This window comes from Pagrus major, chromosome 5 (genome assembly GCF_040436345.1).
Source record: "Pagrus major chromosome 5, Pma_NU_1.0".
Lineage (NCBI taxonomy): Eukaryota > Metazoa > Chordata > Actinopteri > Spariformes > Sparidae > Pagrus > Pagrus major.
The window spans coordinates 14,996,000-15,009,361 of NC_133219.1; the positions used below are offsets into that span (position 1 = coordinate 14,996,000).

General features: G+C 45.4%; 1 protein-coding gene across 9 annotated transcripts in view; it reads right to left on the bottom strand.

Moving 5' to 3' along the window:
- Positions 1 to 13,362, bottom strand: part of fbrsl1 (fibrosin-like 1) — a 286,306-nt gene that overhangs the window by 96,591 nt on the left and 176,353 nt on the right. For 6 of the 9 annotated variants that reach the window (XM_073465905.1, XM_073465899.1, XM_073465903.1 and 3 more), the window contains exon 5: positions 9,107 to 9,136. The exons of the other annotated variants lie outside the window; for them this stretch is intronic. In XM_073465905.1, coding sequence (XP_073322006.1) covers positions 9,107 to 9,136 — 30 coding nt within the window. The remainder of the gene's footprint in view (positions 1 to 9,106; positions 9,137 to 13,362) is intronic. 9 annotated transcript variants of the gene reach the window in all.

The following is a 13,362-nucleotide window of genomic DNA, read 5'->3' on the forward strand; positions in this document are numbered from 1 at the left end:
TTCAAAATAAATAAATAAATAAATGAATAAAGTAATAGATAAAAACGTAAAAACAAAAAAAAGCAAAGAAAGAAAGAATATGCTGAAAAGTATTCGTGCTTGACAATTACATTTTTGATGAAAACTTGCCTGGCTGTTTCATATTCATTCCAAGAAAAAGAGGTTTTGCCACCAGATAATGTTCTGACGTATGGAAGAAATTCAGATGCAATGGTAAATGGCGGAATAACAACTTTCACACCATCAACAACTGCTTCATAGTACTTCCAAAACAATGTTGCAACGACAACATCTTGTTAAAAATACCCACTGGTTTCACACTTAGAAATTTTGAAACGCTGTCTCTGGCTTGACGGTTCTCTCTCTTAGCTGTGACGCTACTGCCCCCCGACATGACAGTGGGCTTACATACATGGGTTGAAAACGTGCCATGGCATGTTACATATGACGCGTACAAATTTAAATGTATCCATGGTTTGCAGAATTGTAAACAGCAAACATTTTATTCTGGTGACTGGGCTGATAAGTGAGAAGAACAACATTACTTGAAGAAAGGCCACAAAGTCTCTGATTGAACAGAGTGAAACAGCAGCTACGCTCGATCCCTTGTCCTTATGTCCTAATATTGTCCTAATAAAGTGACAAGACAACAATGCACTGACGAGAAAAATGGCTTCAGTTTAGAAGACATCCCTCCAGGGACATAGACTGAGATATCCCTGATTGTGAGGGAGAGAGTACTGACAAACCCAGATCTCCCAGAGTGAGAGCACACAGAGGGGGTAATGGTCCATTTAGATAGTCGAGGACCAAGCAGTGTTGGATACTGGTGAAACAACACCAATTTCCTCCCGCAATTTCCCTCCTGTGGATGCTGGGATGAGGTGTGGGTACGTAGGCGCCGTGACCACTCTGATGGGCCGTGGAAGCAGAGCCTCGGGTCTCGCTACGGGACCTCCTGCCAGGCCTAAAACATCAGTGGGATATCTGAAGGTCTCTTTGGCCTTATAGTGATGAGTGAAGCCTTACTGCAACTCAGCTTTCATAATTTATCAACAGGATGCTTTGTTGCATTCTCACCCTCTCTGAAACAAACTTAGAAAGCCATGAGTCACTGCAAAGTTTGTGTGTCGGTGTGCTAACACATGTAAACATATAAGTGCTGAACTTGACATGTGGTGCTTTATAAATATTAGGGCTAACGTGGCTAACATAGCCCCACAGCATTTAACGCAACCACTGAGAGAGAAAAAGGCAAGTGATTGCTCTTGACCCTACAAGCTATATCTGAAAGCACCACCTAGCAAAGTGATTTGATCACAGGATCAAATCTATACAGCCATTTGACCCCTGACCTCCCCAGCAGGCAGCATGGGAAGTCAGCTGATTACCCTGGGTCAGCCTAGGAGCTCTGGATTAGGAAAGTATTGATCCAAGTGAAGATGTAGGGTCCAGAGGGAATGAGATTGAGAGAAAAAGCTCTGCCGGGTAGAAATGATATCGACCAGGCCTAGACAGGCTCTCTTGTAAAACCATATTTGAGCTTGGGACCTCGGAGTTGGCTGTGCAAACAGAAAGACGACCTCAGCAAAAGCTCTGTTCACAGCGACCCGTTGAAAGAGGACAGAGAGAGAATGAGAGTGAAGGAGGATTGAAGAAGACAAGCTCTGAGAAATGCTCTTTGCATTAGCCAGACACACACACAGAGGCCTCTGGTTCAGAGCTGACACACTTAAGGGAAGAGTCAGCGGGAGCCATGTAAATCAAGCCAGGGTGAGGAAAGATATAGTCCTGACCTGGGGCCAAACTAAGCAGACTTTAACATTACCCAGAGTCCATGTAAACAGCACTGAGACCTGGCAGTGCTGTTTCACTTCCATGCAAAGTATGTGGTGAGGTCAAGGAGGAAGAAGGGGGAGCATAGACAGATTGATGGTGATGGTGGTGGGGGTAAACTTGAAGAGCTGTCCCCCTTCTTCACTAAATTAAAGGACCGCCTTGTCCTTTCCAACAAGAAATCCCTCAACCTTTGCTTTCAGCACTCGCTGGGGGAGTGACAGAGCCGGCCGGGCTGCTGGTGTGATCCTTGGAGTAGTTTGGCGGAGGGAAAAACAGACAGTAATGGCAGATGTACGAGGGAACAGGGAGCATTTACTCAGCTCAGAGAGAAAGAAGAAAACTGCCAGAAACCTGGAGGGACAGCGAATACACAACTGTGTTATGAATGTAGTCGTGAAAGAAAAATGGGGACATAGGTAAGAGAGAATGAGGGAAAAAAATACACCAACACTGATTTATATTTTTCTTTTGCACCTCGTCTTTCATAAAGCTCCCTTCGGCTTCTTCTTGTCTCTGCTGACCGTGTGACTGTAACTAGCTTGCTATCTTGCCTTCAAAGCAGGACGCACACACATGAATGCCTGTGCAGCCCTCACCACCTCCTAGTGTTTTGACATGGCCCCGGGCCCGGTGCTGCTGAGCCGCAGCGGCAGACACTGGGCATTGGAAATTTAAGTCGGGGCGTAGGAGAAATTAGGCGAGGAGGCAAGGAAATGGGATGTTGACTTGAACTGGCCCCGGGGGCAGCTGAGAGTCTCCCTGTGCAGCTCCGCTGGCTGCCTGACAGTTTGATGGAGCGAGTGGAGGCTTCCCCGCGGCCCGAGCCGCCGTCTCTAACACTGATGTAGCTCAGTGAGGAACAGATTGAGCCTCCAGGCATCGCTCTGTACTGCTACTCCCCTCCTCTCTCACTCTTTCTCACTCTCTGCACTGCTACGACTAGCTCTCTCTCTCTCTCTCTCACTAATCCTGTCAAGCCACAGAAAACACACAGAAACATGTAGAGTCTATACATACGATACACATACGCACAAAATCACATACTGTAGGCACACATAAAGACACTTAGATAGACAGAAATAACAGCAACACCCACAGAGAGCTTGGCTCCCTCCTTCCTTCTTTTCCCTACGACAGTAATGTGATGAGCACTACAGATGCTGTTTACTGAGCTCTGGCCGACGCACAGGGGGAAGGAGGAGGAGAGGGAGGGTGGGATGGAGGAAGAGGCAGAAGGAGGTAGAGTAAGGGGGCTGGCAGGCCACAGCCATAATGAAAAGAATCTGGCGGCGGCCCACTGTGTGCTGGTCATGAGAAGCATGTGCCGCCGGGGGGCTCTACTGCTAATTTCAGGGGGCAGCCAAGCGTTTCACGCTAGACTTGTCATCGGGCCAGAGGGGGCATTCATACTGGGTGACAGCAATTGCGAGAGGGCGAGTAGGGGGTTTGGGGAGGGGGAGTGAAGAGAGAGGGAGAAAGCTTCAGCTCCCCTCCCCCTCTCCGTACCTCCTGTCCCCCCTCTGAAATGATCAAACGTTATTGTAGGCAGGGTACAGAATTACAAATGAGTGTCCTGTGGAAAAGGCTGCGACTGGTTTCAGCTGCTCTCTCCGCTCCGCTCTCTCCTCAGGTGGCCACGAGGGGCACACCTCATCCATCAACCCCTGCTGTCCAAACAGGATTTAATTCTTGCATCTTTCTAGTTAACATGACAATAATAATCTGTCTCAAAAGCAGGCGGTTTATAAGCCCACATACAGAGGCACTGTGTGTTGGGCTTAGACCAGACCTTGATGTGTGGGGAATATCTCTGTCTATTAAAGTACATGCACTATGACATCACAAAATCAATACATATTGTGATACAGTCAATATTTTGGAAACTGAAGTGTGAAACAATTTATGGATAAAATAAATGCTCAATAAATTCAGAAATGCTTAATTTTGGATTGTCCATTAAAAAAATACCTGACAAATCAAGGTTCTTCCTTTTCCTTGTTGTCTACAATAAGGTTGTCTCAAGTATTGATAAGTCGACTACTATAATATAGGATATTCAATTTCTGTTCAGTGAGTTTTTTGTACCAGCACCGTGTGCAGGTTGTTATTAGCCAAAAAAATCGTATCTATTGAGTGTAGTACTTCCTCTTGCCGTGGTATCAAAAGAGGTATCGAGTAGTTTTTTTTATGCCAAAGTTCTGGTATCGTTACAAAAAAATAAAGGGACAGATAACCTCAGTATAATCAGCAAGGCAAACTAAAAAAAAACTCTAATGGTCATAGGGAGTATATCATCATATTGCCAAGCCCTAGCCCCACCATGTCCTTCTAGCAGCTCCCTCCACCTTCACAGGACAGGCAGTCTGTTAAAGGTGAAATGACTGTCGGGCACATCTTTAATCAGTGCCATCGACTGGCCTGAGGATTTGGTGCGCACTTGAGGTTTATCTCTCGACTTGGCTAGATAAAATGAGCGCAAAGTCACCGAGATGAGAGAAGAATAAAAAAGAAACACAGGGTAAAAACACCCTGTCAGTCCAACCCCTACACCACAGATTCTATGAAACCAGGGAGAGCGAGGGAGGTAGAGAGATAAAGGGGGGAGAGCAGGCGCTACCAAGGAGTTGATGCTAACAGCTGGCAGCCTCCCCCTTAAAAAAAGGAAGCGGCTGGCTCTAGTCTGGCAGCCAGGAGAGGCAAGCGAGGGACGAGCGGGGATGAAAGGAGGAGTGTGAGAGATGGAGTCAGTGATGAAAGGTGGGTGGTTGATGGTAGATGAGTGGATGTGGGATAGGGTAGGGGTGGGGGGGATTAACCAGCTCACAAGGAGAAACTTCTGTTCTTTGCCTCTGAAACAAGCCGTCACATGAGAGAAAGAGGAAGGGATGGGAAACAGAGAAAGAGAGACAGAGCGCGATGCAGAGTGAAGGAGGAGAGAGGAAGGGAGGAGGCAGCCACATTGCACATCTTCAGGCTGTGAATAATTTAGAGGAGCACTGGGGAGACGAGACGAAGATGAACACAAAACACTGGCAGCGTTTGACCTAGAGCTGCAGCTACATCAGTGCACATCACAGAGCGGAGAGCTCTCTCTCTCCCTCCCTCCTTCTCTCTTTTCCCTCTTTTGCTCTTCATCTGCCTCCCTCTGTGTCAGGGAGGAAACAGCTGTACGCTATTCTTGTTTTGCCTCACATTCTATGAAACTCAACAGAATGGCTGACAACTCCGTTTCATAAGGATCTCTCTTTCTCCCTCCCTGCTCTGGGCACGTCAGGAGAGGCTCGCGCAACACCGATGCGCGCTCATCCAGGCCGTATGAGGCTGTGAAGACAGATACATGTCTGCTCGCACATCCCCGGGGCACATACACGGGACCAGTGATACCACCACATCATGTGATAAAGAAAAACTAGGTATTTCCACAATATGAAAGGATACTTCAAAGAGTTAAAACTTGAGTCTAGCCATCTTTCCATCAGCTTCACTGGCATTGAAACAATTTGTCTTAATTATTAATTAATCTTTATTAAGCAAAATGCTTTTTATTCACTCCTAGCCTCTTAAATGTGAGAAATTGAGGCTTTTCTTTCTCCTATGTCTTTGTTAATCTCACATCTTGTGGTTTGGAGAGTGCAATGGATGGACAATTCACAGTATAAATGACTATAATCAACAGATTATTTAGTAATGAAAATAAGAATAGTTGCATGTTCTTCGTAAAATAATAAATCTGAGTTCACTTAATACTGAATTGTTACCCAAAAACTGTACCCAGTGCATTTTAAGAGCTTTCAAAACTACTTAAGATCCACATATTCCTCACCTCATTAACCCTATTTTAACTGAATACATAAACAGTGTTTTTACCACCCATAAACGGACATTTTCAGTGAACCTTTCCTTGCAGAAAACGCACATCCACACAGCCTCTGTCATAAGACATACTGCAGTGGGGGAAAGGGACAGAGCTGTGAGCAGCCGAGCGGTGTAAAACTGTGGACGGCGGCAGTAAATAACAGCTGCCCTGTGATTAGGCACACAAGAGGTTAAACAGAGCTCGTTCGCGCCGCCTTTGTCAAGGTGCCATGAATCACCTCACCTGCTGACGTGTGTGTGCGATGAAAGGACCACTGGGCATCTGTGGAGGGAGTGACAGTTGGGCGGACAGAGGGCGGTCTGATCAACCCCAGAAGGGAGGGGCCATTTATTACTGTAATTAAGGAACCATGGGAGGAGAGGAGCAGAGGTTGTAAACGCATATGGATATGCACATACAGAATACCTCTTAATTTGGTTGAAATAATAGTACAAGGCGAGAGGATAGTAGTAAAAAAAAAAATTAGGACTAAAGATAGCAACCAAACAAAACATGCGGTAACTCAGTTCAGTCTCTTTATTTTCTCACCCCCTCCCTCCCTCCCTCTGACACCCTCTCACTCCCTCTCCCACTGTCTCCTGCTCGGTCTGCGTGGCTGATATTAATGGGACGTCCCTTGTTTGTAAATGTGCCAAGTTGTGTGCGCCGCTGCAGGCTGTCTATTATAGCAGGCCTCTGGGGCAGCTTTTCCATATGGCGTCACATATGGCACTCAGCAGCATCAATTAATGTTGTTATAATACTGATTTTTATGAGCTAGGGTTTCACTCCTTTCCTCTCCTCTCTACCTCCCCAACTCCTCCCCTTTTCTCCCCCCCTGCCTGTCGCTGACACTTTGATTCTTCAAACTGTCTCTATTCGATTTCTCAAACCTTCGACAACCTGGCTTCTGAACAGGAAACGAAAAGTTTTCCTTGCCAAATTCACAAAGCTCCTACCATCTCTAGTGAATGCCACTCAAAGACCTTGAACACGACTTTGTTCCCACTATACTGCAGAAGAAGGGTAACGCTATTGCCAATGTGTCAGAATCTTTGCATCTTCTCTGAAGCTGAGAGACTTCGATCAATGAAATATGAAAGAACATGAAAGCAATGAAGACGGCAATTGTACAGTGTGAACATTTTGTTAGATAATATCACATAGCTGCAACCAAACACGGCATCTACAGCACCTCTTGTAGTGTTGGTCACATTAGGCCAGCATCAGGGCCTATTAGTGTGTTAAATTAAGCCTGTATTTATGCACAAAGCAATAGGCAGATGGATGTAAGAACAGAATCTGAGGGGCCTTTTTGTTCCCTGGCGCCTTTGGTGGTGGATCTGACAGGAAGGGAACAAGAGCGTAGCAAAAAGCCCCGCTTAAAAAGCTCGCAGCCACACCAGCCTTGTCAGCGACGCCACAATTAGAGACTAGATCACTGGCGCTTCCCAGCAAGAAACATCTCACCATCACTCCTCAATGGAACTCTTTCGTTTGAGGAACACACTCAAAGCGGGGTTTTAAAACGTTTCGGATGGCTAATCACTCTCAGGATGAAAGGCCCCGGCGTGTTCGTTTGTCTCAGCGTGGGGAGCTTCCCTTGCCGTTTCTCTGTCTCTGATTCTGATTGTTTTTGTTCGTTTTCTTTTTCAGCAGGCAGGCGAGGCAGGCGAGCTGGCAGGCAGCGCTGTTTGAAGGTGCAGTCAGACCCGAGTGCAGGCCTGATGCTTTGTAGTGATATTTCCAGCAGCACAATCTCATTACTTTTTGACGTGGGAGATGCGTGCAGGGGCGGATTGTCATTTCACGCTGTCAAAAGTTCCGTGAGGGAACGGAGACAGGAATCGAACTTCAATGACCTGCATGCCTCTGGCTCATCAAGACTGAATATATTAAACCAAATAACACAGATGAAATCCAATGAACCAGATCCTTGAAGATGCTTGTAAACTTAATGTCCAGTCCCCAGGGGTGTTGAAGGAATCTCTCCTTATCTGGAATCTTTGTAATTGGATCTATTTTACAGCCTCCTAATACACTACACTATACATCCTCTGAACCTAATTAACCTAGTTACAGCGCTGCATATACGCTCAGGCAGCACATGTACATATTTAGCTAAGACAAACAAGTCTTTGTGTCTTGACAGGAAAATTCCTGAAGGCAGCATCCCACACCTCTCAAAGATGGTGAGAGCTCCTGGACATTTTCACATGGGACATTCATTGGAAGCTTCCCCCCCTTAGAAAAAAACTGGAGGGTGTCCCTCAAAGTTGATTTCACACAGAGTTCTTTCAATACAGAGAAAACTTTGCTCCGTTAAAGAAGCTGCCAGGCACTGATTGAAGCGCCTGGTTACTATGCGCACCCCAGCCTGTTGCTGGGGTGACTGTCCCAAAGTGCTTCCTGGGTAATTTTCGAGGTCACTGGTTTGTGCACGCCTATGTGGTGCAGATGGGCCCACCCTCATTCAGGGCCCAGCAGGAACTCTTTCATTAGGCCCAGTGAATGGCCTCATTCATCCCCTTCACCTCAATTGGTCACGCTGCGTCTCTGCAGAGGGCCCAGGACAAACTTTTCTCTCTTTCCACTCCCTGATCTTCCACGCACCACCCACCTTAGTCATGCTTCACTTTCTGTGCAGGAGCATGTGGTGGCTGGAGCTTCAGGGCTCATCTTTGGCTGCAAACTCCCTGAGACCGCCTATAAGGTGGAATGTACCGCACTATTGACTATACTGTCATGATGTTGATGAATGTTATAAAAAAAATTTAAAAAAAGAATATGCATGACCTATTTACCAGCAGATTTATCATTTATCAAGATGAATATAGACATAAACTGCATTCTTTCATATTTATGAAAATGCGATCTTAGCATTACACTCTGACATGCCCATAAAGAGAATAATCATTAATCAGAGATATTTTTAAGCTGCAGTGTTTTGTACAGAACTTTATGACTTATCAGTGCATTAATCCCATGTTCCATACTCCTCCATTTCTATCTCAGCACTGCACAAAAGGCCTGAAGGAGCCGTTCCAGCAGAACTCAGAGCCATTTCATCCCCAAGATTCCCCCTCTCTCCACTCTCTCCTGTAACTGCAGTGCTTAGCCATGCTAGTGGCTCCTCTACTCCCCGCCTCTTTTTGGCCCTCAAGTGAGTCTCAGGTCTGGCCTAGTGAGAAGTGACTAATTGTCTTGAGTTGTTAGTGTGCCTGGAATGAGATCCACTTCAATTGGCGACAGGGTGCACAATAATTTTGTTTCTCCCTTCCTCCTCCCCTCTCTCTCTTTCTCCTTCTTGCAGCCGATTTACCCCCTCTGCTTCTCAAGCTACTGAGCTGTAAAATTGAGTGGACGGCAGGCAGGATAAAGAATGAGACCTGGCATCATGGACGCACTAACCTTGAGGAGGGCCACTGCTGCTGGCTGCACCTAAAGAGATGGAGACAGAACGTCAGCCATATTGGACTGAGGAAGGTTAAAATGAGTGGGGAGGAAAGACCAGAGGCAGAGAGAAAGGTGGAGACCCTTGCTGAAGAAACAATATGGCAGCTTGGCAAAGCAGATCTAAATCATGATGAGAATGGACATACACACTACAGATAAATGACAGGGTGTCAACCACAGAAAGAGAAAAATGAGAACGTATTAGGTACCATTTAAACTGACCTTGTCTCCTCTTAAATTCCTCCATCTTTATTTTATAATAGACTATACAGTGTTATGTCTCGTCCAATTAATGCCTCAGCTACTGCAGCGCACATGTACAGCTGGTGGACTTATCAACCTTTGCAATTAGACAAATTATACTGAAAACTTCAAATGTCTGACAAAATGTGCATATTTTGTGGAAAGGGTGTAACCTAAAGACGACCCTGGAGCATAATCCCTTCCAGTAATAACAAAACTGTCCTTCGTAATGAAATCAACTTGTACAACTACTCTTGGAACGAATCTGAGCAATCAATTACTATGAATCACAAATACAATAGCTGCGTTTAGATGTGAACAAATGGAGCCTCAGTCGCTTACAGATGATATTAGCGCTCTGAGCTGCTCTCTCTCCACGAGAGATTAAGCAGGTTTGTACTCTCCGAGGCGGGCAGCGCTCCCCCCTCCGGGGTGCTGCACTATCATTTGCAGGAAAATTACTTCAGTAATGAAGAATCCAGGCCCATAAATCCTCATGGCCTCACCTTCCTTCGCCTCCCAAGTCTCGCTGAACAGCTAGTAAAAATTCCCTTTAAAAAATTCATAGCGCAATTTTGCTCAAATCCCTCCCAGCAAGCACAATTATGGAACTTTCATCTCAATTGATTTATGTCCTGAGCTAAGAGAGAGAGAGGAGGGGGGGCACAAGTTGGAGAGAGGTGGGGGTTGTGAAGGGGGAAAAAAAACAAGTGGTAAATCATTGTTTTTAAAAGGGAAGGCGTAAGGCCTTTTGTCATTTTCACTGTGTGTGTGTGTGTGTGTTGTCGTGCAGACGATAGAGAGGTGCACGGCTAAGGGGAGGAGGAAGAGGGAAGGGAACGTCTGAAGGGTTTGAAAGCAGGAGTGAAATGGCAAAAAGGAGGAGGAGGGGAGGCTGGGAGATGGGGGCGAAAGGAGCGGTATTCCACTTGATTAATAACACTAATCAAATTATACAGTGTTCCACTGTGCCCTGAAATCTGGGGCCATAATGTCCTCTAATGGCGAGGTTCATGGAGCTAAACTTCAGAGGGAAAACACGGAGCTGACTGCTGCATGCCTTAATGAAGGCAGTAAAACATCCATTTCCAGAAGCCATGAAATGAAAGGCAAGATTGTAGATGTGCACCCAGTGGCTCTCACACTGCAAAAAAAAAAAAAAAAAAAAAATGGAAGGCTGTTAACACAAAAGACAGTGTCGGAGGAAGAGAGAGAGACAGACAGACAGAGAGATACAAGACCTTAAGAAGAGAAATGAGGAGGGAATAATACAAGTGAAGAGATTTAAAGGGCAAGAACACCAAGAGTAAGGGGATATAAAAAGAAAAGGGATGATGAAGTGAGGATAGAAAGACAGATTGGTAGATGCTCTCAGTGCTTTATTTCCAGTGAAGTTCTCTTCTGGCATGAAGACAATCTGTGTCTGCTGATTATGGATGAGCCAGGCTGCTTTACTATGTCTGTTATACTTAGTGCTGCTGACAGCGGCCACAATTCATCTCTATTTAGTTGCTGATGCACCTAACCACAGCATCCTCCCCCTCATCTATCTCAATACCACTCCATTAGAGTATTCCCTCTGTCCATCCAGGCATGCGTTCTGTTGATCCGTCTATCTGTCCATATTTCCATTCGTCCCCCCATCCATGTGTGCATTCGTCTATCTATTCATCCTTCCATCCATCCGTCCGGACATCCACTCATCCACACATCCATGAGTACATTCATCCATTCATCCATCCATCCGTCAGTCTGTCCATCCATCTCACCATCAATCAAATGTAAATACAATTCTGCTCTGAAAGATCTGACATATACAACAATAGTGCTCTGACCTTAGCTGTCAGCTGGTTGCTGGAGGTAAGAGGTTAGCTTGTTTTTTTCTAGGCATTATGCCAAAGTACAGTCTGACTTCCACTGGCAATAATACACTGTATGTCTGACGTCTGACAAAATATAAACAAAACATGGAAAGATCACTACGGCTCTCGTCACAAAGCGCAGTCCTGCATGAAAACGGTCTGCTGCACTAAAACTAACTGAGACACCAGACACTTAGATTTGCAAAAGAATTATGTTTTGCATTTAATCTACTAAATTGCACGTGCTACAAACAATCAAATCAGCCTTTGCATCCTGAGTAAAGCAAATGTTGTTCGTAGTCCTTGGGGCAAAATTTCATCTGGAGAGAAAGATTAAAAAAAAAAGAGAACAACAAAGCTGAGAAAACACAGATTGCTATTGTTATTATTATCATAATTACAGTTGTGCTTATCATGCAAGCAGCCTCAATCAGGATGAAATACAGTTTCATTTGATGAAGCTTCCTGTTTTGACTGGCTCGAGTTTGGGAACCACACACTTGGCTGGCATGCCAAAAACTCAATCAGGCACAATTACATAGCCATCAGATAGAAATGTAATTGATTTGAAAGCTGACATGAGATATAACTACATTACAGTGGAGGCACAGTGGGGAGGCTCCTCGGGGACAGGGCCTACGGGGAGCTCATTACAGCCAAGCTTTGAATTATTGAGTGCTAAGGCAGTGACATTGAGCAATAGAGGCGGGCGATTGGCTGTTACAACTCTGCAAGTGTTTATCTCAACTTACAGCAACCTAAGACATCTGAAGGAGTGATCTGCCCGTGCATGAATATTGCAAAGGGAGAAGTTGTAATGGTTCATAATTGAAAGGGTTCAAGCCAAGGTAGAGTTCGCAGGTGCATATCATGCCTGCTATTTCTACATCGAGTATTTGTCATGAGTTAAACTAAGGTAAAGTACAATCCCATGTCCTGCTCGTGGGTCCTCCTACCTTTACGCATGTAGTGTGAGCATCACATGTCATGGCCAACCCTGCACAATGAGAAATTTACTTTCACTTTAAGCAGCTACAAGGAACTTTGATTTTTTGCTGATTCTGGTGGGCCGTGTGGATAAAGGCTGTGTGAGCACAACCGCCTCCTGTCTTATTGATCTTGATCTGGCTACCACGTGCATTTGTTTTAGAAGTGAGTGAAACAAAGATGCACACAGCTGTTTGCGGGATGCATAGCACTGAGGTTACGCGACATATGACAATGGTGAAACTAAGCCCACTCAAACAAATGTCTTTTTAATAATTAGCCAACATCATGATATAGCTCAGTAACAAGGCTATGATAAAGTACTATGTTCTGCAGCCGTTTGGCACTACAGAAGCATCTGCTGCCAGACTACCAGACTACAGAACAGCTTCATTCCTCAGGCTGTGAGACTCCTCAACTCATAATCAGCAATCATCTTGCTGATGGTCTTGTTTGCTTAAGTAGGTTGTATTAAGACATCAGTATTAAACTGAGATGGGTTTTTAACCACTTCAAAGTTCCTCGTAGTACATTTAAATACTTCGTGTTTTGAGTAGTTAGGTTGATACTGAGCTGGTTTCATAGCTAGCAGCAAAGTAAACATTGCCCTACACATGTTAATTTTTCCTGTCTCACTTTTTTATTTTTTTATTTTAGCAGACATATTTCCAGTGTTTCCACTTCTTGGCTTTACAGACACAAAGAGCTAAAATTAGGTGGCAGCCTCCCCTGGGTTTGTGTGTGAAGAAACACGTCTGCCTGACCCTGACCACCAGCCTTTGGGTCTTCCCTGAAGTGCTGAGGGGTGACTGTTGAGAGGATAAAGATATAAGTCACAGCAGAGGGGCCTCATCGTCCCCCAGGAAACTGGTGAGTGCCTACCTCTGGGAGAGCTATGCCCCCTAGGCTTCTGCCACTGATCTCTCGCTGTCTCTCGCATTCTTTCTATCACGCTTCTCTCTCTCCTCTCACAGCCCTCCTGTGAGCTTTCTCACAAAAATGAGAACTCAATTAATTCAGGCGAAATGAGGACGATGGAGGAGGAGGAGGCCCGGGGAGCCCGGAGAGACGGAGAACAAGCAAGAGAAGCCTAACAGAGCAGCTTGTCGATCTGCGGCC